Here is a 21,056-nt window from a genome sequence, read left to right on the forward strand (position 1 = left end):
ATTATAGTTTAATTAAGTTTTAAGATTTATTTTAATTGTGATAATATAAAATTCATAAATGAAATGAAATGATATGTTAAGGTCCACTAGATTAAAAATAGTCTATGAGACTATTAGTTCCCTGTTTTTCGCTTTTTGCAATTCAACCCTTTTCCGATTCAAATTGATGATGAGCTGGCCCAACCTTCCAACAACCCCCTCATTAAAAAAACAATGCCAAGAAACTAATGCTAACATGTTCTCATAACTTTCTCTGATGTCTTTGAATACATTACATTCAAAAATGAAATGTTTTTCTGATTCCACAACCCAAACATGCAAAATGTACACACCTGTTCTTCCCAAGCTTCTTTAGGCCTTTTCCACTATCTTGTTTCACACCGAAATTGATGTAAGTTGATCCTTAATTTAGCAATAAGACCTTTGCCCTCCACAAAATGCTAGCTCCAATGAACTCTTTTTGTTGTAGATCACATGCAGGGTTGAATTCCTCAATGTAATATTTCTTCTTTCTACCCAAATCTTTTCCCCATACCCTTTTACGAAACTTCTCCATAACAAAATCCTTTAGCGCCTTGCTATTTGTGGGATAGGCATTGAGGTAGATATTCCATTTTTGCATCCATGTGTAGTTTTGTTTCATCCATGTTTTCTTTCTTTCACCCATGCCTTCATTGAAGATAACATTAGGCCATCTACCTACTGTCATTTGCTCAATTCTTTTTAGATATCTTATGAGTCGCACCATAGCAATTGCTTCAATGGGAGTTGCTCCTATTTCACTCAACATTATCTCATAAGGTACTGAACTTTTTATTTTGAACTTGTTCATGATCAAGCATTTTTGGATTTTCTTAATTTGTTTCCATTTTGAGACGGGAGTGCTACTAACCCATAAGTCACAACCTTATAGCATTACTAGACAAACTAGGAGTTCAAAAAGCACTTTAATCATTTTCCAATCCCATAACTATACCTATCTACATCTTTTTTGAAGAGCATATAATGCTTTCCACCCTCCTAAAATTCTCTTCTTTCCGCAGTCCTCCCAATTGAGTTTGTTTTTGAAATCAATCCCAAGGTACTTGTACTCATTTACTTCTTCAAGAATTTTCTCTTCAAAGAAGAAAGTATGTTGGCTCTACTTCCTTTTATTAGAGAAAATCATTATTTTGCCCTTGCTAGTATTGACTTTCATCCCCGCTGCTCTACAAAAATGCTCAAGGGAATATAAGTGCATTTGCAATCCATGGGCCGTGTTAGAGTCAATCTGGTCAGTCCTCCGTTAGAGATCAAAACTGTTTATGCATTTCATTTTTTAGGAGTCCCGCTCCATTCACTCAGCTGCATTCCGCTAGGGGCATGCCATAATTTGACGGAAAAGGTCATTGCTAGTCATTTCCCCCCATGTCTGGCTCCTGCTGGCTTAGGTCTTTTGTCAATGATCACCAAAGTCCATGACAGTCAAGGTCTGGTCCTTTAATGGACAAAAGTGATTTTCGATCATTAGGTCTAGGGATTAATGAATTTGGTCTTTAAATATGTCCAGTAAAGCCATGCAGGCCAGAGTGAGGCCCTTACAAAGTAATGATTCAGAGAGTTTCATCGTCATATTGATAAACTTCGACTGTTCTTCAAAACTCTGTTTTGAAGAAAAGTCAAACAATGTCATTGGTGATAAAATTTTCAAAAAAGTCGTCAGTTGATTTCTTCAGATGCAGACATGGTTTCCGTGGCCAAATGTCCTATCGTGCAATCCCTGCAAAGAGTGCCGAAAATTTCATCATTTGAGCTAAAATTTCAAAGGGAAAGTGAAAATCAGTGTTGCTTTAAGTCAGTGAAAAAGTGTCAAAACATAACATTAGAAAAATGGGTTTTTGGAGAAGCAAAAATTTAACCCATGACTTCCAAGTCTTTATATACAAGTTTCCACCAAAATCAAAGCCATTGTGCAAATCAAGTGCATAGGGAGAAATTGCAAAGTGTTTGAGAGGCAAAGTGCGTGTTTGGAGAGAGTTGGAGGCAGTTTCCAGGAGCGCGGCGCACACAGAGCCATCCCTTAGTGTATTTTTTCAATGGGCGCGGTGCACACCCAGGGCGCGGCGCACTGGGTTTTGCGCGCGGTGCACACTCACAAAGGGCCAAAACTGTGCCAAACTTCCTCAAATTTCTTATGAAGCCCCTCAAATTGAAAGGTAGGCTCTACGACATGACTTGTTCATCAAAGTTTATAAATGATATGGTGGTTATGGCTATGTTTGAATGCAACAAAACTCATAAAATCAACCACAAGAAAACACCAAAGGCCATTGTTGCTAGGGTTGCATAATTGTGGTATTGAGGCCAAGGTTCCATTTTCACCCACCATTTTTCCCTCACCTACAATTTTTCCCTATCCTCCCTTTCTCATTTTTCCTATTATCCCTACCCTAAAACACTACCAAACCCTATTCTCTTTCCCCTCCTCTTATTTGTCAACATAACACCCCAAAAACCTACCCTATCAAATACCCAAACCCCCTACATATCCCTAAACAAACTTCTTCCCATAACCCTTATTCCCATCACATTACTCCCCTCCTAATACTCCCTTTTGTTTCATTGTTCCTCTTGGTGGCAGATATCACAAAAGCACCCAGCTTCACACCAACATCAAAGGGCAGCCTAAATACAGTACACACAGAAGTCATGGCATCACAGCATTCATCAGAGTATGAGATGGAGACACAAAGTGACTCATCCTCGGAAGAGTAGGCTCCCAGGAGACATCACAAGAGTGGCAAACATGTTAGGGATGAGCCAACCACCCTCACAGAATTGCAGGCATGCCCTCTTGCTATGTCATGTTTCCAGCATCTATCATGTTTTGAATTTTTTCAAAGAGTGGCTCATGTTCGAGTTCATCATAAGTTGGCCCGTCTTTTTGTGCTTCACCTACATGGAGATCACTCTATCTTGGTCGGTGTCACCTTCACACTGACACCCAAAACTGTCTCATTAGCAACCGGTATACCGAATGTTGGAGAACCATGGCACAAGAAACAAAAAGTTGATCGGCAGCATTATGAGCCTTACATTAAGGCCAGTTGCTTGAGGCACCTCACAAGAGTCTTTCCATTCAGATATTTGAAAGATGAATATGCTCCACTCATGAAGTTGATCATGAAGTACTTCAGCTGTGAGGGGAGGTTCTCTCGTCTATATGCCTATCACATCAGGTTGCTCATGCACTTTACCAGGGTACGGATGATGAACATCCCATTTTTCATTTGCAGGAACATAGAGAGGATGAACACCTTCATGCAGCACAAGACCCCTCAGCAGCAACTTAACAGTGTTTATCACTTTGCTCTTATTAGGATTTTGGTGGATCATCAGCTGGGATTGCAGGGCATTGCTTGGGAGGACTTCATCTCCTGTGACTTCTTCAGCACTTCACAGGTATTATCAGAGGTTAAGCAAGAGGGTGAACCTTCTCGTCGGTATGAGCGCCATGAGACTGCTAGTGTGCCGGTTTTCATTACATATCAGAAAGGCACCCGACGTTTGTTTGCAGCGGCAAAGCGAGTGTTATCTCCACCCGGGGTGGAAGGGGCCTCGCTTCCACCATCAGCATCACAGGAACAGGACAAAGGCAAGGAGCCAATGCAGGATGAGGGGCCTTCAGGTGAGCCATCAGGTGAACGAGAGACCGAATTTGTTCTCCTTCATGATGATGAGACAGATACAGAACCGACAAGTGCACAGCTCAAAGAGATCATCTAGGAGCAGCAATCAGAGATCGAAGCCTTATCCCTTGACTTGGAGAGGGCTAAGTGGAACATGAAATATCTGGAGCAGAGGAACAAACAGCTTGAGGATTAGCAAGCGATCATGGAGCTACAAAACATTCGTGAGCATCGCCAAGCTGCACAAAGGAGAAGAGTTGAGCTCATGTCATTGGAGCAAGAGATCAATGAGGATCGGGAGGCCAATCTCGAGAGAGTTAACATGCACTTGGAGAGGGTGTTGGACAAGGCCAACAAGGACCATGCATTACTGAGACACATGGCTTTCCACTACACGACGCGAAACAAAGTATGCAAGGCCCGAATTAGGAATTTGAAGGCGAAATTGAGGAAGGTAATCAAGAAGCAAAAGAAGCAAAGGGAGCTCGATCGACTTCAGATATTGGCCGAAGCCTCTTTGGCCTAGCATAGCACTTCATAGAGAACCTCCAGACCAAATTTTTTGAAATTTGGGGCAATTTTGGTCACGTGACAAATTTTTGGGCACAAAACAAGGTTTTTCTCCCTGGCGCTTAGGATTGGGAGCTCCAAATCACAAATGGTTTGCATTTTTGGATTCAGTATGCAAAATCACGACTACTGGTGTTTGGACAAGAAATTTGAGTATGATTTGAGTCTCCAGGAGGTCAAAAACGCTCAAAAAATGACCTCTCTGCCCCTATTTTAACACACAGGAAGCAGTCTTGGGAGAATGAAGATTTGGAGGGGAAAATGAGCACCAAATTCAGAAATTCCACTTGGGTTGGAAAGTAGACAGGACAGGCTTTCCAAAAAGCACACTTGGGCACATTTTGGACTCCTGCAAGTGCCTCAAAACAGGATCCAAAGTGGCGCGGCGCATATAGAAAGTGGTGCGGCGCATATAGGGAAAAAGGCCAATTTCACCTCCGTTTCGCGAAATTTCGATTCATGACTTCTCCAAGTGGGCCCGCTCATCTACATTTCACTTTTTCGGCACCTAAGGCGGCATTTAAAGTATTTTCACTCCATATTGGCTTCTATCCAAGTGGCAAAGGAAGGCAAACAGTCACCCAAGCCATTTGTCATGTTTGTAACGCTGCACCTGTAGCTAATGGTTGGCTTTCCACCTCCATTTTGTAATGATTCAAGTAACTCCCCAACCCTTGGGCATTCTATCTCTTCATGGCACATTCTATATACTGTATGCAAACTATTTGCAAAAGGTTGGTTGGAATTTCTGGGAGCAGTGTGGAGGAAAAACCCAGCACTTGCATTGTACACATTTTGGCCAGGGAATTAATAAAATGATGCAGCTTTGATTCATGAGATTCATGTGGTATGATGTTTAGCAGATGTTTCTTCTTTCTATTTCATATGTGTATTTGTTATGTTTTATACAGTCCATTCATAACCATTTCCAGTTGAATGCTTTAAAGTAAGAAAGGCGGAATCCAGTTCACTGCTCTGCCTCGGTAAGGTATTCATGTTGTGTGTTTATTCTTCTGTTTGAAAAGGATTCATTTGCTATGCCCTTTTCAACCTCTTAACAGTCCTTCCATTTCATATTACTTCAATCTTACTGCTAAACCTCCTGCCTATCTTGCCTCAAGAAATATTCTGTGTCCTTGATTTAATTTCCCAGCTCAGATGTTCCTTTGGTCCCTTACAGCCCAGAAAATTCAGTCATTCAAAATCGCCTTTTCCACATCTATTTACTAGCCTAAAATCAGTATTTCATTTTGAGTCATCTCAGACTTTATTGTGTATTTTTACTGAGTGTGACCCGGAGAGAGCCCTCTCCTGTTCTGGTAGGGCTAGCTACCAGACTGAGCGTGGTTTGTGGTTACCCTGAATTTTGCCTTCCTTCAGCCTAAGGCAGATTTAGGTGCTAACAGGCCGATTTAAAAATCAATACAATATCATCAACATATAAAAGAAGCTTTATCACAAACTCCCCCAACCGAACACCATCTCCACCCTGTAGATTTAGCCACTCTTCCAATTTATCAATATATAAACCAAAAAGAGTAGGGGATAGAGGACAAACTTGCTTGACTTTAATGTCACTTCTAAAGTTTTCTGAAATACCTGCTGAGGTTCTAATTTTGACTTTCACTTCTTCATAAAGTCTATGGACAACGGCTTTATAATGCACAAGAATTTCAAGTTCTTCCATTCTACGCCACAAGTTATCCTTAGGGACTGTGTCAAATGATTTTTTGAAGTCAACAAAGCAGCAAAATTCTTCTTCTTTGTCCTCCCAAACCTTTTCAACAATGTGTCTCAATGTGATAGCATGATACACTGTAGAATGTTTCGGCCTAAAACCCGCTTGTCCTCTTGCCCTATTTTCTTTTACTTCTGCCCACTTACTAATTCCGTCTTCTAACATGCTACCAAAAAGCTTTGCAAACAAAGGATTGATCATAAGTGTTCTATAATTGGATGGATTATTAATGTCTCCACTTTTAAAAAGGGGTATTGTTAGGCTAGTTGTCTAGTCTCTTGGGAATCTTTGTTGAATGATGTTGTTGAATATTTCCATGATGTGTGGAGCAAGAGCATTCATTCCCCATTTTAGATACTCTGCTTGAAGTTCAACCAAGTACTTTGCCTTTCTTGTTTTCACCTTCTTAATTCCATTCTCCACCTCCTGTAACGCGAAGAGCTTTGAATTTGTGTTGATCCTAGGGGGCTCTGCCTCAGATTCTTTCTCATATGGTTGCCTTGCATATTCAAACAATTGATTGGCTGTAATATTATTTTCAGTTTGCATGAACTCATTTTTTTGCATGAACTCATTTTTTTTCTCTTTTAGTATCTGCTTATATAACTTTACATTCATCTTCTCCTTTCCTACCATTTTCAAGGTTCTCCCTGCCATTTTTCATTCCTCAACAAACCAAGCATTTATAGGAAAACAATTTTATTCTAATTTCCTATTTTTTTGCTCTTTTGCACTTCTCAAGTGCACTTTGAATTATGTTTTTTAACTCATGACTGTTGAAGCTTTTGAAACCAGTTCTCTTCTTCCAAATTAATCTCTCTAACATTGTCTTGAAGATAGTACAATTTTCTTGTGTTAGAAGAATTTTGCCCCGTGCTAGTGATTGTGGAGAGCATTGGGTTTGGGTTTTCCTCTTATACTGCCTTTTTCTAACCATAGCAACCTTATATAAATTGAGTTATGTTTTAATTGATTTAATTAAAATTATTTATTAGAAAATAATGGAAAATATATATATTAATAATAGATTTTTCTAAATAATAATTCAAAATTTGTTTAAAATATATATATTTAATGTTTACATTTTACAATTATTAATAATAATATTTAAAATAAAATTATATCTTACTTAAATTCATGATCTGTTTTAATTTTGATAATATAAAATGTATTATAAAATATATGTCTCAATTTATAATTTATTTAATTAAGACTAATTATTAACGTACACCGAAAATAACGGAAGAGTGTTTCAAAAGAACGTCCATGGAGTATGACACACACGGTACACCCAAATTTATAAAAGCTTGAATACGTGTCACGCATTGATGGTATACAGATAGCCGAAGTACCGAGAGGAGCCCTCCTTTTTCTATCATTTTAAATTGCTTCTCTGGCGAGAACACTGATAGCATATATATAGAAAAGTGGGAGAAGAAAAGGGAAAACAGTAAATCATTAACCAATCCAAATAATTGTGTGTTGAAAATAGAAAAACGTACTTGAGATTGACTGTGTTCAACAACCCCGAGTTAAGATCTCGCAGCTCAACAACCCCTCCCCTCCTTAAAATGAAGATAATAAGTAGCACTGAAATATGTATGGAGGTGTGTATCTATGGAGGAGCGCCCCTGCAATATAAATTTACCTTTTTCAATGCTGCAGGCTTCTTGTTGTGCTCGCTACTGGCCTGCCTGGACTTAACGGCCCTACGTTATAGAACCACATTTCTACTTCCATGTCTCAGCTCTAGTGGAATACATGAGGCCATCGGCATTCATTATAAATAACACGATTTGGGTACGCATCAATTTACAACCGTGGCCTTAGCCACTGCACTGTTAGTATTTGTTCCCCATATATGTATCCATGCTGATCAATTATAGTGTGTAATTTGTATTCCGAGACGTTTTAAAATATGTTGAATAATTTTAGTAAATCATAGTTAATATAGCTCTCTGGATTTACTAGGAATGACATATATATGATTGAAGACAAGGTATTTAAATATCTATAAAACTGAATTTAACATAAAAAAAAATAGTTTAAAAGATAGTTTAGTTGGTTGAGTTTTTGTTGCTAAGTATTATTTGGTCAAATATGTTCAACCCTTTAGAATTAAACTTTACTAATTTAGCCAACAAGTAAATCTTTTAAAAACTAGATATTTATTCACACACATCATATTTCTAAAAAAAACTAGTCATTCAATCTGTTGTTGTTGGCCAGCAGTTTATATAGAGGCCAAGAAATTTGTCAATTCACAGGGATTTATCATCCAAGCTACATGACCTTCCATTGAATGAAGGCACTCAACTACAAAAATTTGGCATGTGAAAGGAAAGTTCACTATTGAGCCAAATACAAAACCAAGAAATTTGTCAATTCACAGACATTTATCATCCAAGCTACATGATCTTCTACTGAATAAAGGTACCTCAACTACAAAAATTTGGCATTTGAAAGGAAAGTTCACCCCCCCACCATTGAGTGAAATTGTCTCAACTAGAGTTATTTGAAATTTGAGAGAAAACCGGCGCTGCCTCAGTTATCATCCTAAGAGCAGCCACTCCAAATTGCTGACCGACTAAAAACAGTCTCTCATTATATATATTTCCATCTCTTGCCACTCCAAATTACTGACCGACTTCTCTCATTATATATATTTCCATCTTTTGAATGGAAGCTTTTACAATGAAACTTGCAGATTTATACTGCTAGTAATATGAGTGTAGAAGATTGAAGCTATGTGTTAGATATATGAAATAGAATCACTTGTAGAATTAATTACAACTCTGTGTTAGATATATGAAATAGAATCACTTGTAGAATTAATTACAACTCAGTAACAACACGTGGAATTCAGCATTTTCATAGCCAGAAACAAAACCACTCCCTCATAATTTGGACTTGTAGAATTAATTACAACTCAGTAACAACACGTGGAATTCAGCATTTTCATAGCCAGAAACAAAACCACTCCCTCATAATTTGGGCAATAAGATTAAGCGAATTTGAGGAGTGTCGTGAAGTACTGTGAGTACGGATAAGTGGAACGCACGCAGTCTTCTTTGGAATGTCGTATCCCATTGCTTGTCTCAGGTTGTGCCATGAAAACTTCGTCCATTCCAAAATTATCTTCACATTTTCCCACCTTTCTTAGGAAATCTGTATTTCTGAAAGAAAGAAAAAAACTGCGTGCACGACACAACCTTCTTTTTAAAAACATTTCATTCGTGCACCACACTTAAGGTCATTTATGTGGGGTCTCTCATTTTCCATTACGTCCAACACAAAGTAATGTTAATGAACTGTAGATACTTATACTCCTTCAAATATAAGAATATATCAAAGTAATCAACCACAAAGTTGTTAGATGAGCTGTATATATTCTCTTATAATCAATTGTGAGCCCAGTACTTGTCACAGATAGCATGGAGCTGTATATGTTCTTTTATATTCTTATTAAAATCAAATTAAGCAAGCACACAGTTGTGAGTCGCAATACTTGTGGTCACCTATATCATGAATGTGGTCTTTACATCATTACATATATATATTTTTTTTAAATTAAAATTATAAATTTACAAATTATATATATATTTTGAAAATATTATATAAAAATTATATTTAAATTAATTAGATTAAAAAGTTCTAATATCATTTTTATTAAATTACATTCCGGATCTATTTCAAATTGAAAACTCAAATATTTTACGGAACTATATGAATGTGTTTATACTATTTTTTAACTCTTGCTTAAATTAATTATTTTATATTTTTTTATAAATTAATTTATCTTTTTTTATAGGAAGAACCCAAATGATTTAGTTACTGACATATAAATATTTTATTAATTTTAATTTAATTTAATTATAATTATAATTTAATTTAATTATTTTGTAGGGTATATTTCATTATTTTTTATTTAAATTAATTATTTTATATAGTATATTTTATTAATAATTATTTATATCAATATTTTCCTTGAGACCAATTCAAAAAAATATTTTCCAAATTTATTATTATAAAATATTTTTTATTTTAAAATAACTATAAAAATATTACGAAATCAAAATTTTATATATATATATATATATAGATATATATAATTTAAATTTATTTAATAACAATTAAATAATTTTAATAGATGTAATTATTTAATTTTTGAATCCCTCACATAAAGATTTATTGTGTCAACATTTTGAATTAGCAAGTGTGATTCATTATAAAGGTTAAATGATAAAGAATATCTTATCAACCCCAAGATAAATAATGAACCTAAAAAAAATCTTTAAAAAAAACACCTAAAGTCTTTAAGACTTGGTAAAAAGAATCTAAAACTTGATAAAAAAAATCTTAAAGCATAGAAGATTAATAAATAAAAAAATTAATAATAAAATAGAATAAAATATTTTAATTTAAATTTCACATTCATAAAATAACCTTTTTATATAGAAAAGAATGGATAAAAAATTAAAATAAATTATTTACTTAAAATATGAAATATTTATAAAATAAAAATAAATATAAAATATTGTTTTGGTTTATAAAAATATTTTAATAAATATATATTTATTTTGTAATTATATTTTATTTTTATTGGATATTTATTTATTTTATTGGTAGAAAGCAACAAATGAAAAAATACAATTAGCTTAGAATATATACGTAGAAAAGAGTGGAGATATATACATTAAATGTGACTTCTTCATTACTGTAAAGTCTAAATAGATTTCGACCCGCTACGTCCTCTCTGCAATGCAACAATATTATCAAAATATGCATTAAACTCTGGAATTACAGACATAATATCAATATTATCAAAATATGCATTAAACTCTGGAATTACAGACATAATATCAATATTATCAAAATATGCATTAAACTCTGGAATTACAGACATAATATCGTTAGAGAGTCGTGAAGCCATCCCATTAGTTATTCATAATGGAACTCAGTACAAAGTTTCTTCCATTATATGATTTATCACTTCTTGATTACTTATACTAAGAAAGGAAAAAAAAAAAAAACAGGAAAAAAAAACAGGGAAAAAAACAAAGAAAAAAACTGCCAAGCGTATGGTGTACGTGGGTTTTTCCTTTTATTTCCGTTATAATAACTTTGTTATCGACCAACCCTGAAGTACCAGACGGATAAGATGCCCCTGCTTTAATGGAAAGCTTTATAATTTGAGATTCACAGCTTTTAAGAAAATGTTATACATACTTTATTTTCTTCTCCGTTTTTGCTGTAATTTTTATATAGATGCTTTTAATTTCTTCTACGGTTTTGCTTTTATTTTTATAGAAATTTAACGATACAAGTTGGTGATATGTTTTTTAGTTTGATATTTACTTTTATTTCTATAGAAATTTAACGATACAATTGGGTGATATTGTTTTTTCAGTTTGATATTTATCTTTAGTATAGAAATGGATAGAGAATTTTAAAAATCTTCCATTGATTACAATCCATTTATATAAGTTTCCACATTATTTCCAGGGAAGCCCAACCCTCCTAGTAAAATTGTATATATGTGCGTTACATTTGCAATGATATTATTGTTTCTCATATTTACCAGCCTTTCATGGTATTTGGTTATGGATAGCCGCTATCTGCAACCACTGGTGGCGATTTCGGTAGTTCTGGTGTTGGCCCAACTGAGAGCTTCTGCCAGCGGTATGGACTATGCAACGGTTTGATGTTTGATATTTATTGTTTGAGTTGAGGATTTATGTGATAATCTCTGTGTGTATTCCTTTCAGATGGCGGCGTTCAGTATGATCATTTCGCCACCACAGAGGTGAGAGGCCAAAGTGATTGTGAAATTAAAAGTGAAGAAGTTATTTCTGCAATAAGATTAGATTAATACAGTAGAATATTCTGTGTATTCGTATTTCTGAGAAAAATCTGTGGTTTGATATTTGTTGGATATATATATATATATGTTGCAGTGCCTGCAAAAGCCACCTTCACCTTCATACGGAGGAGGAATCATCGTGAATCCCGATATAAACAATGGGGTCCAGGGGTGGACTCCTTTTGGAAACACCACGCTGGAAGTACGATCGGCCCCGGACGGGAATAATTATCTGGTCGCTCAGGGAAGGAAAAACAGCTACGATGCTCCCTCGCAGAACCTCAATCTCACCCAAGGAATGATGTATACTCTCGCAGGTATGGTATTTTTATTAATATCAATATTATAGAGCCAATTTATTGTAAGTAGCATCAAAAGAGAATTTATAGTTCTTAAAAACCACACCAACTAATTACGGAATCATGATAAACTCTAACTAAACTTAATTACAATACTCAAATACTGAAGTAAATTATTATTTCCAACATTAATCATTAACGTAATTTACTATTTCCAATTTTTTTTTTTTTCGGAGAAAAAAAACGGCATAACTTTATATTAAGAGTATATAAAGATCATCAATACATAATTCGAGATACTAATAAAGTATAGATATATCCAGATCTCTTCATAAAATGCATACAGATTGTCCATACAGCCAGAATACTATTTCCAACCTTAATCATTCATTTTTGCATTCCTGGTCAAATTTATAAGATATTCTCTAATTAAGTTCAACCAAACTTTGGCATAAAATTCTCAGGCATTGTAACATTCAATTTCAGCTTGGGATACAATTTGAATGGTTGAAATACCCTTTAGCCAATGTAATGGGACTAGATTGGGTAATAACGAGGTGGGATATTTGGGTCAGCGTGGTTGCAGATCTCGGGAATAAATACGAAGAGTGCAGTTGTGAAGGCCACGGTTGCTACTAATTACAGCAACGGCGGAGCCGGAACTGACTACAACTGCGCCGGGACTGTTATTGCACGCGCTGGTTGCTGGTCTCTTCTCAAAGGAGGCCTTACCTTAGATTCCTCTCCCTCTTCCGCCACGTTATACTTTGAGGTACCTTGACATTTAAGGCTACTACCCAATTCCATTCTTTTTTTGCAATGTTGTCTAATATCGCCTGTCTTCCAGAGCAACGATACGGAAATAGAGATCTGGTTGGATAGTGTATCGTTACAGCCGTTTAGTCCAGAGCAATGGCAAGCACACCAAGAAGCCAATATCCAACAGGTATTATATTATTACCCTGGGATTCCAATTATTAACATTAAAATTTATTCAAAATGCACTCTCTGGGAGTAAATGAAATCTTTTAATTCCATTATGAATCATTATCAGATGGAACTTCCTTTGGAATTATTATTTTACTCAAATTAAATGGAATCTTTTTATGAAATTTCAAAAACTAAAAATTATTTTTTTTTCAATTTTCTCTTTTCATTTTCAACTCGCTTATTGCTCAACAATGCTGGCTAAAATTTGTAATCAAAATGGTCGAAATTGAGTTTCAGTTTGTATTATTTTTCAGAGAGAAAATCGGGATAGTATATTAGGAAAATATAGAATCAAAATACATATACATAGATATAATTTAAATCAAAATTGAGTTGGTATTATATTTTGTATTATATGAATATAATTCAACTCAAAATTGAGTTTGAATTATATATTGAAGGTGATATCTAAATTGCAGTTTTAATATTGATTGTTTGACCGGTTTTTTCTATTACATTTTTGAAATATTTGGAAATCTCTAATCAAGATACATAGAGATTTTTTTTTTTTTTCATCAAATTTTTTAGATATTCAGAAATTTTTAATCAAGATATACACTAGGCAACATCTAAAATTAGACAATATTCAGAAATTCACAACATCTAAAATTAGACATGTCTATTTTGCTTCAAGATATATGGAAATATAAGTTAATTATCAATAATTATTAAGTAGACGTTAGAGATTTAACCTCCACTGAATAATCTAAAATATTCTTAATAATAGTTACAAATTAAAAATTAAAATTAGTTTAAAATCATATCAAATGAGTTTATAAGTTTTTGGACATATAGTATTAATAATCCTTAGTATAAAACTTATTTATAAACTACTAATCTTCATAATAAAGAATAAATTATATATATTTAATTCACTTTTTAATTCTTTTTATAAATAATAATAATAATATAAAATAAAATTATAATTCAATTATTTTTTCATAGCTATTAAAATATTTGGATGTATATTCATATTTACCACCTATATAAATGTTACCTTTAATACTTGATATGACTTTAACTGGTAAAATGTAAATAAAATGAAATAAATGTTTATCATTTACCATATTTTATATAACTTTAACTTGTGAATTTAGATGAAATGAAATAAATGTTTATCATATTTGCCCATCATTAAATTTTTTATGTTTTTTTAATGTCTGTACCTGTACCTGTTTTAATATTTTTTATCATATTATTTATGACATCACATTTGATATAAATTTAACTTTCACATTATTTTGCACTGGGCTAAAAAAAAGTGGAAATCTTGGCCCATCATCCTCCATCTCAACATTCTTTCAACATTACAATGATTTTTTCTGAACTTCATCTACAATATAAAGATTGCTGGGTTGTTAATTTTTGAGTCTGGTGTGTCGTTAATTGAGATGGGTACATATTACAGAGTCGCAAGGGACATTTCATTGTGCACGCTGTCAACAGTACAGGGCATCCATTGAAAGGAGCCAAACTATTCATCAAGCAAGCCAAGAGGGACATTCCCATAGGATGCGCTATAGCGAACACAATACTGAACAATAGTGTTTATCAGGTGGACTTAATCACTGAATTTACCCCGTTTTTCGCTTTTTATTTCATCTCAGAAGCCATTTTGGTTTCAGAAATTATCCTTTTAACCCTTCATGTTTGGCTGAATTTTTTTTTCCTTTAAAGCTATTATAATCTAATTCCAGAAATGTTCTCTTAAGCTATTATAATCTGATTTCAGAAATGGTTTCTTGAACGTTTCAACGTAGCAACATTTTTGAACGAGCTAAAATGGTACAGCACGGAGCCTGAGCAAGGGCAAGAGAATTACAGGGACGCAGATGCCATGGTGAGCTTCTGCAAAGAAAACAATATAAAGATGCGGGGGCACAACATAGTGTGGGAGGATCCAAAATATGTTATGCAGTGGGTAAAGAATCTGAATGCCCAACAACTCCAAGAGGCAGTGGACAATCGAGTCCATTCAGTAGTGGGAAGGTACAAGGGCCAATTCATCCAATGGGATGTCAGCAACGAGATGCTTCATTTTTCATTCTTTGAGGACAAGTTGGGGCCCAATGCCTCTGCAAATATCTTCCAACTGGTTCAGCAATTAGATCCCTCCACTCCATTGTTCATGAACGACTACAATACAATCGAGACCTGCAGTGACATGGCCGCCATACCCGATGCATATGTGCAGAAGCTGCACGACATTAGTCGGCCAGGGCTGATTGAAGGAATTGGATTGGAATCCCATTTTTCAAAGCCTAACTTACCATTAATGAGATCTGTATTGGACAAATTGGGATCTTTGGGTCTGCCAACCTGGCTAACAGAGGTCGATATTGACAACGACGTGAATCAAACTACACAGGTAAGCAAGCTTTCAGATCCATAATTTCTCTTTTCAATAAATCAAAACGTCTATGAATCTCATGTTTAATGTTTGGAACAGGCCGAGTATTTGGAAGAAGTACTGCGGGAAGGATTTTCTCACCCTGCTGTGGGAGGCATAGTCATTTGGTCGGCATGGCCGCCTCCCAGTGGATGTGACAGGATGTGTCTCATTGACAATAATTTCAATAATTTGCCTCCAGGCAATACGGTGGACAAATTGTTAAAAGAATGGCAAAGCAGAGGCATTAGTGGTTTTACTGATCATGAGAGCGGGACCTTCAATTTTTCAGGATTTTACGGCGAGTACACCGTCACTGTAAAGCATCCCCACATTACTGGTACTAATTCTTTCAAGATTTCGAGAACATCTGAACAACCACAACACATTAGCGTTGTTGTGTAATTATCAATGAAAAGATTGTAACCTGCGGTATATACTAACAATGATATAAATATAAAGAATTAAATATATACAAGTAATAGAAAAACGTAGTTGAGGTGGGGATTCAACGACCCCGAGTTAAGATCTCAAGATGGCTGTACGTTACACTCGATCTCAACAACCCCATGTTAAAATGGAGATATGCGTGTGTATGGAAGACTACCACTGAAATATGTCTATGGAGGTGTGTGTCTATGGAGGAGAACCCCTGCAATATAAATTACCTTTTTCAATGCTGCCTTCTGGTTGTGCTCGCTACTGGCCTGCCTGGACTAAATGGCTGGAGCTCCCCTGCAATATAAATTACCTTTTTCAATGCTGCCTTCTTGTTGAGCTCGCTACTGGGCTGGACTGAATGGCCATACGTTATAGAACCACATTCTACTTCGATGTCTCAGCTTTGGAATACAGGTGATCGGCATTCATTATAAATACATGATTTGGGTACGCATCAATTTACAAACTAATAATATCTCTGCTTTAAAAATATCTTTACACAACGTAATAAAGATCATTATCTGGCCTTGTTCTGGAGTTGGCACTTTATCTGCTTCATGTTCTCATTCTATGGATTCATCTACCTTATTTAAAATGAAAGCAGTTGATTTTTTCTGTGGAAAAAATAAAATTGATTGATTTTTGTTAAGATTTAAACTTTTTTATTATTATTATTAATTATGATTAGTGTTTCAAAATGGCCATAAATTTACGTGTACAACCTTGCCATTCATCACTGCACTGTTAGTATTTGTTCCCCATATCTGTACCCATGCTGATCAATTATAGTGTGTAATTTGTTTCCCGAGACGTTTTCAAATATGTTGAATATGTTTAGTAAATCACAGTTATGATAGCTATATGGATTTACTAGGAATGACAGATACATGATTGAAGACGAATAAAATACAGGTATTTTAAATATTGATAAAACTGACTTTAATATAAAAAATTTATCCAGATTAAAGGATAGTTAAGTTCATAGAGTTTTTGTTGTTCAGCATCACAAAGGTCAAATATTTTCAACACCCTTTAGTCAGCAAATAAATCTTTTCAAAACTAGATATTTATTCACAAACCAGATATTTATTCATACTCTCATCGTATTGCTAAATAATTTCTAGTAATTATTCACAAACCAAATATTTATTCACACTCTCATCGTATTTCTAAAAAAAATTCTAGTCATTAATCTATTGTTCATCTCATTATTCACAATAATTCCTCCCGTGGATGAAGGTGGCTTTGGCCAGCAGTGTAGATATAAAGGCCACCCTATTGAGCCAAATACAAAACCAAGAAATTTGTCAATTCACAAACATTTATCATCCAAAGAAATTTGTCAATTCACAAACATTTATCATCCAAGCTACATGATGCCCCAGTGGGTGAAGATACCTCAAGTACAGAAATTTGGCATTTGAAAGGGAAGTTCACCCTCCCACCATTGGGTGAAGGTGTCTTAACTAGAGTCATTTGGGATTTGACAGTGGACCGTCCCGGCCTCAATTATCATTCTAAAATCAATCAGGACTAAAATAAAGCCTCTCATTTTTTTTTATATATATATATATATATATATATATATATATATATCCATAATTATCATTCTAAAATGAATCAGGACTAAAATAAAGTATATCAGATCGCAGAAGGCCCAAGATCTAGCCGCAGATCAGAAGTGCCGCATAACCTTTATAATAAACCCATTCAAATTCTGATCTAACCGCAGAAGGCCCAAGATCTAACCGCAGAAAGGCCGCAGAAGAGACTCGCAGATCAGAATTAAAATCTAGTGGGCAGAAGAGCCGCAGATTATAAGGTGTATATCACTGGATTTGATTCGTGTAAAGCCGCAGATCATAAGAGCGGGCAGAAGAGCCGCAGATCTATATAAGCGTAAGTCAGATGTCCATACCCTCGTGAAAACTACGTCACAGAACTTTAATCATTGCTATAGATCTAGCCGCAGATGAGCAATCAGAAGTGCCGCAGATGAGCAATCAGAAGTGCTACAAATGGGAGGTCGTTTCTATTTTATAGAGGTGGCTCAATTAATTGAAAAAGTTTAATCAAAAATAAAAATTTATTTCTTTGCAAAGTTTAAAATTTAATGGGAAGTATGAAACATTTTTTTTATTAATGGGTTTAGGGTTAGCATCATTTTACATTTTTATTTTTTTTATTAACTTCTCTTAGACATAAAGTATTTTTCATTGTATTTTCTTCATATTTGATATGAATATATTATTTAAATAAGGTATTTAGACAAAGTATTTTTCATTGTATTTTCTTAATATTTGATACGAATTTATAATTATATATTGAAGAAGATCATATTTGTATTTACTTTTGAGTTAGTTTACAAATAGGATGTGACATATAGGTTGTCGTGGAAGTTGTGATGTTTGTATAGGAGATGTTTTGGTTACACTTGCTACAACTCCGAACTCTATTCTTGCAACTCTTATTGTTGCAACTCATAACCATGTTTCTAATCTTTGTTGTTGGAACTCCAGTTCATACCATTACCGCAACTCCAACTCAAATTGTTGTTACAACTAGGGAATTACACTACAGTTTTTAGAACAACGTTTAAATCATAATGAAATGATTTAATTATTAAACTTTTATTTTAATTGTGCTTTATAATTTCCCTGGCTTATAATTTGATTAATTTATTTAATTTATTTCTTTTTACATATGTATTTAGTTAATTAATTTGATCTATTCTTTTACATGTTTGTTTTCTTTACATATTTATAAAATATTAACTTTTGTTAACTATATTAGTTAATTAAATTATTTTATAAGTAACATAATTGAATTATAAAAATTATTAACAAATGTTATATATAATATTTAAATCAAAATATTTTAATTTGTTGAAATATTAATTAATATATTGATATATTAATTTAAATATTTATTTAAAATATTTAATAACAATAAATATTTGTTCAAAAATGTTTAAATTAATATAGTATTATTATTGGATATTAATATTAATTAATCAATACTACTTTTATTATTATTATATTAATAATATTAATAATGTATATTAATATGGTATACTATGAATATGAATATTATTATTATTATTATTATTATAAATAATATTAATATTAATATTAATATTTGTCTTTTTATATTAATTAATTTCTTGGGTTTATTGCTTTTTTGGGTTTGTAATATCAATCATGGTCCAACTTTGCATTCTAACAAAGGTTGTCTCAATATGAAAATCAACCACGGTCCAATGTCGCATTCTGACCAATCATGGTAAATCATGTTTATTTTTGAGTTTATAATATTTATTTTAGAGTTTATATACCCTGGGTTTATAATATTAATCCCTTGGGTTTAATATTATTCTCTTTGGTTTATAATCTCTTGGGGTATTAGCATTAATTCCTTGGGTTTATTTTCCCCTTAGGTTTATAATATCAATACCTTGGGTTTATTAATCTAAGGGTTCATATTCCTAGTATATAATATTATTCATAATGTTTATAATATTAATCTCGGGGTTTAAAATAATTCCGTTGGGTTTATAATCATGGTCAACCGTCTTCTGACATCGCATGATGACAAATATTGTCTCAATATGAAAGTCAACCATGTCCAACGGTTGTCAACCATGGTCAACCGTGGACCAATATCACATTATGACAAAGATTGTCTCAATATGAATCAACCATGGTCAAGCATGGGTCTAACATCGCATTGTGACAAAGATTATCTCAATATGAAAGTCACCCATGGTCAACCATGGTCAAATGCCGCATTTTGACAAAGATTGTCTTAATATCAAAATCAACCATGGTGAACCAATCATGGTCAACCATGTTCATTTTAGAGTTTATAATATTTTTAGGGTTTACAATATTTATCTCAAGGTTTATATACCTTGGGATTATAATATTTATCCATTGGGTTTAATACCTTAGGTTTATAATCCCTTGGGTTTTTAATATTAATCCTTTTGGTTTATAATATTTATCTTAGGGTCTATATACCTTGGGTTTATAATATTAATCCCTTGGGTTTAATATTATTCCCTTGGGTTTATAATACCTTGGGGTTTTAGAATTAATCCCTTAGGGTTTATACTATCAATCCCTTGGTTTTATCAATTGAAGTGTTCATATCCCTCAGGTTTATCAATCCCTTGGTCCAATGTCACATTGTGATAACCGTGCTCATACATGGTCAACCATGGTCCAACGTCGCATTGTGAGAAAGAGTGTCTCAATATGAAAATAAACTATGTTCAACCATGTTTATTATAGGGTTTATGGCCACATTGTGACAAAGATTGTATCTTGGTCCAAAGTCGCATTATGAAAACCATGGTCATCCATGGTCAACCATGGTCCAATGTTGCATTGTAACAAAGATTGTCTCAATATGAAAATCAACCATGATCAACCATAGTCCAACATCACATTGCGCCAAAGGTTGTCTCAATATGAAAATCAATCATGGTCAACCATAGTCCAACATCACATTGTGACAAAGCTTGTGTCAATATGAAAATCATATGTGGTCAACCATGTTTATTTTAGGGAACTTATAATATTTATATTAGGGTTTATATACCTTGGGTTTATAATATTTATCCTTTGGGTTTATTATTATTCCCTTGGGTTTATAATCCCTTGGGTTTTTAATATTAATCCCTTGGGTTTATGATATTTATCTTAAGTTTTATATGCCTTGGGTTTATAATATTAATCCCTTGGGTTTAATATTATTCCCTTGGGTTTATACTTTCAATCCCTTGGGTTTATCAATTGAAGCGTTCATATCCGTTGGGTTTATCAATCCCTTGGTCAAATGTCACATTATGACAACCATGGTCATCCATGGTCGACCATGGTCCAACGTTGCATTGTGAGAAAGATTGTCTCAATATGAAGATCAACCATGGTAAACAATGATCAACCATGTTTATAATATGATTTATAATATTCCCTTGGGTTTAATATTATTCCCTTGGGTTTATAATCCCTTAGGCTTTTAATATTAATCTCTTAGGTTTATTCTCTTGGTCCAACGTCGCATTATGACAAAGATTTTTTCAACATGAAAATCA

General features: G+C 33.9%; 1 protein-coding gene across 1 annotated transcript; it reads left to right on the plus strand.

Moving 5' to 3' along the window:
* The first annotated feature begins 11,468 nt into the window (after window positions 1-11,468).
* Window positions 11,469-16,388, plus strand: LOC149138178 (endo-1,4-beta-xylanase 5-like). The gene is made up of 8 exons (XM_089449225.1): window positions 11,469-11,658; window positions 11,745-11,782; window positions 11,934-12,156; window positions 12,714-12,910; window positions 12,986-13,084; window positions 14,537-14,683; window positions 14,861-15,496; window positions 15,578-16,388. Exons 1-8 carry the CDS (start codon window positions 11,514-11,516, stop codon window positions 15,920-15,922), a joined length of 1,830 nt encoding a protein of 609 aa, XP_089305351.1. The 5' UTR covers window positions 11,469-11,513; the 3' UTR covers window positions 15,923-16,388.
* Window positions 16,389-21,056: the final 4,668 nt, after the last annotated feature.

The sequence above is a fragment of the Pinus tabuliformis genome, chromosome X (assembly GCF_031772625.1).
Source record: "Pinus tabuliformis cultivar Carrire ecotype Pingquan chromosome X, CPIR1, whole genome shotgun sequence".
In the NCBI taxonomy this organism is placed as follows: domain Eukaryota; kingdom Viridiplantae; phylum Streptophyta; class Pinopsida; order Pinales; family Pinaceae; genus Pinus; species Pinus tabuliformis.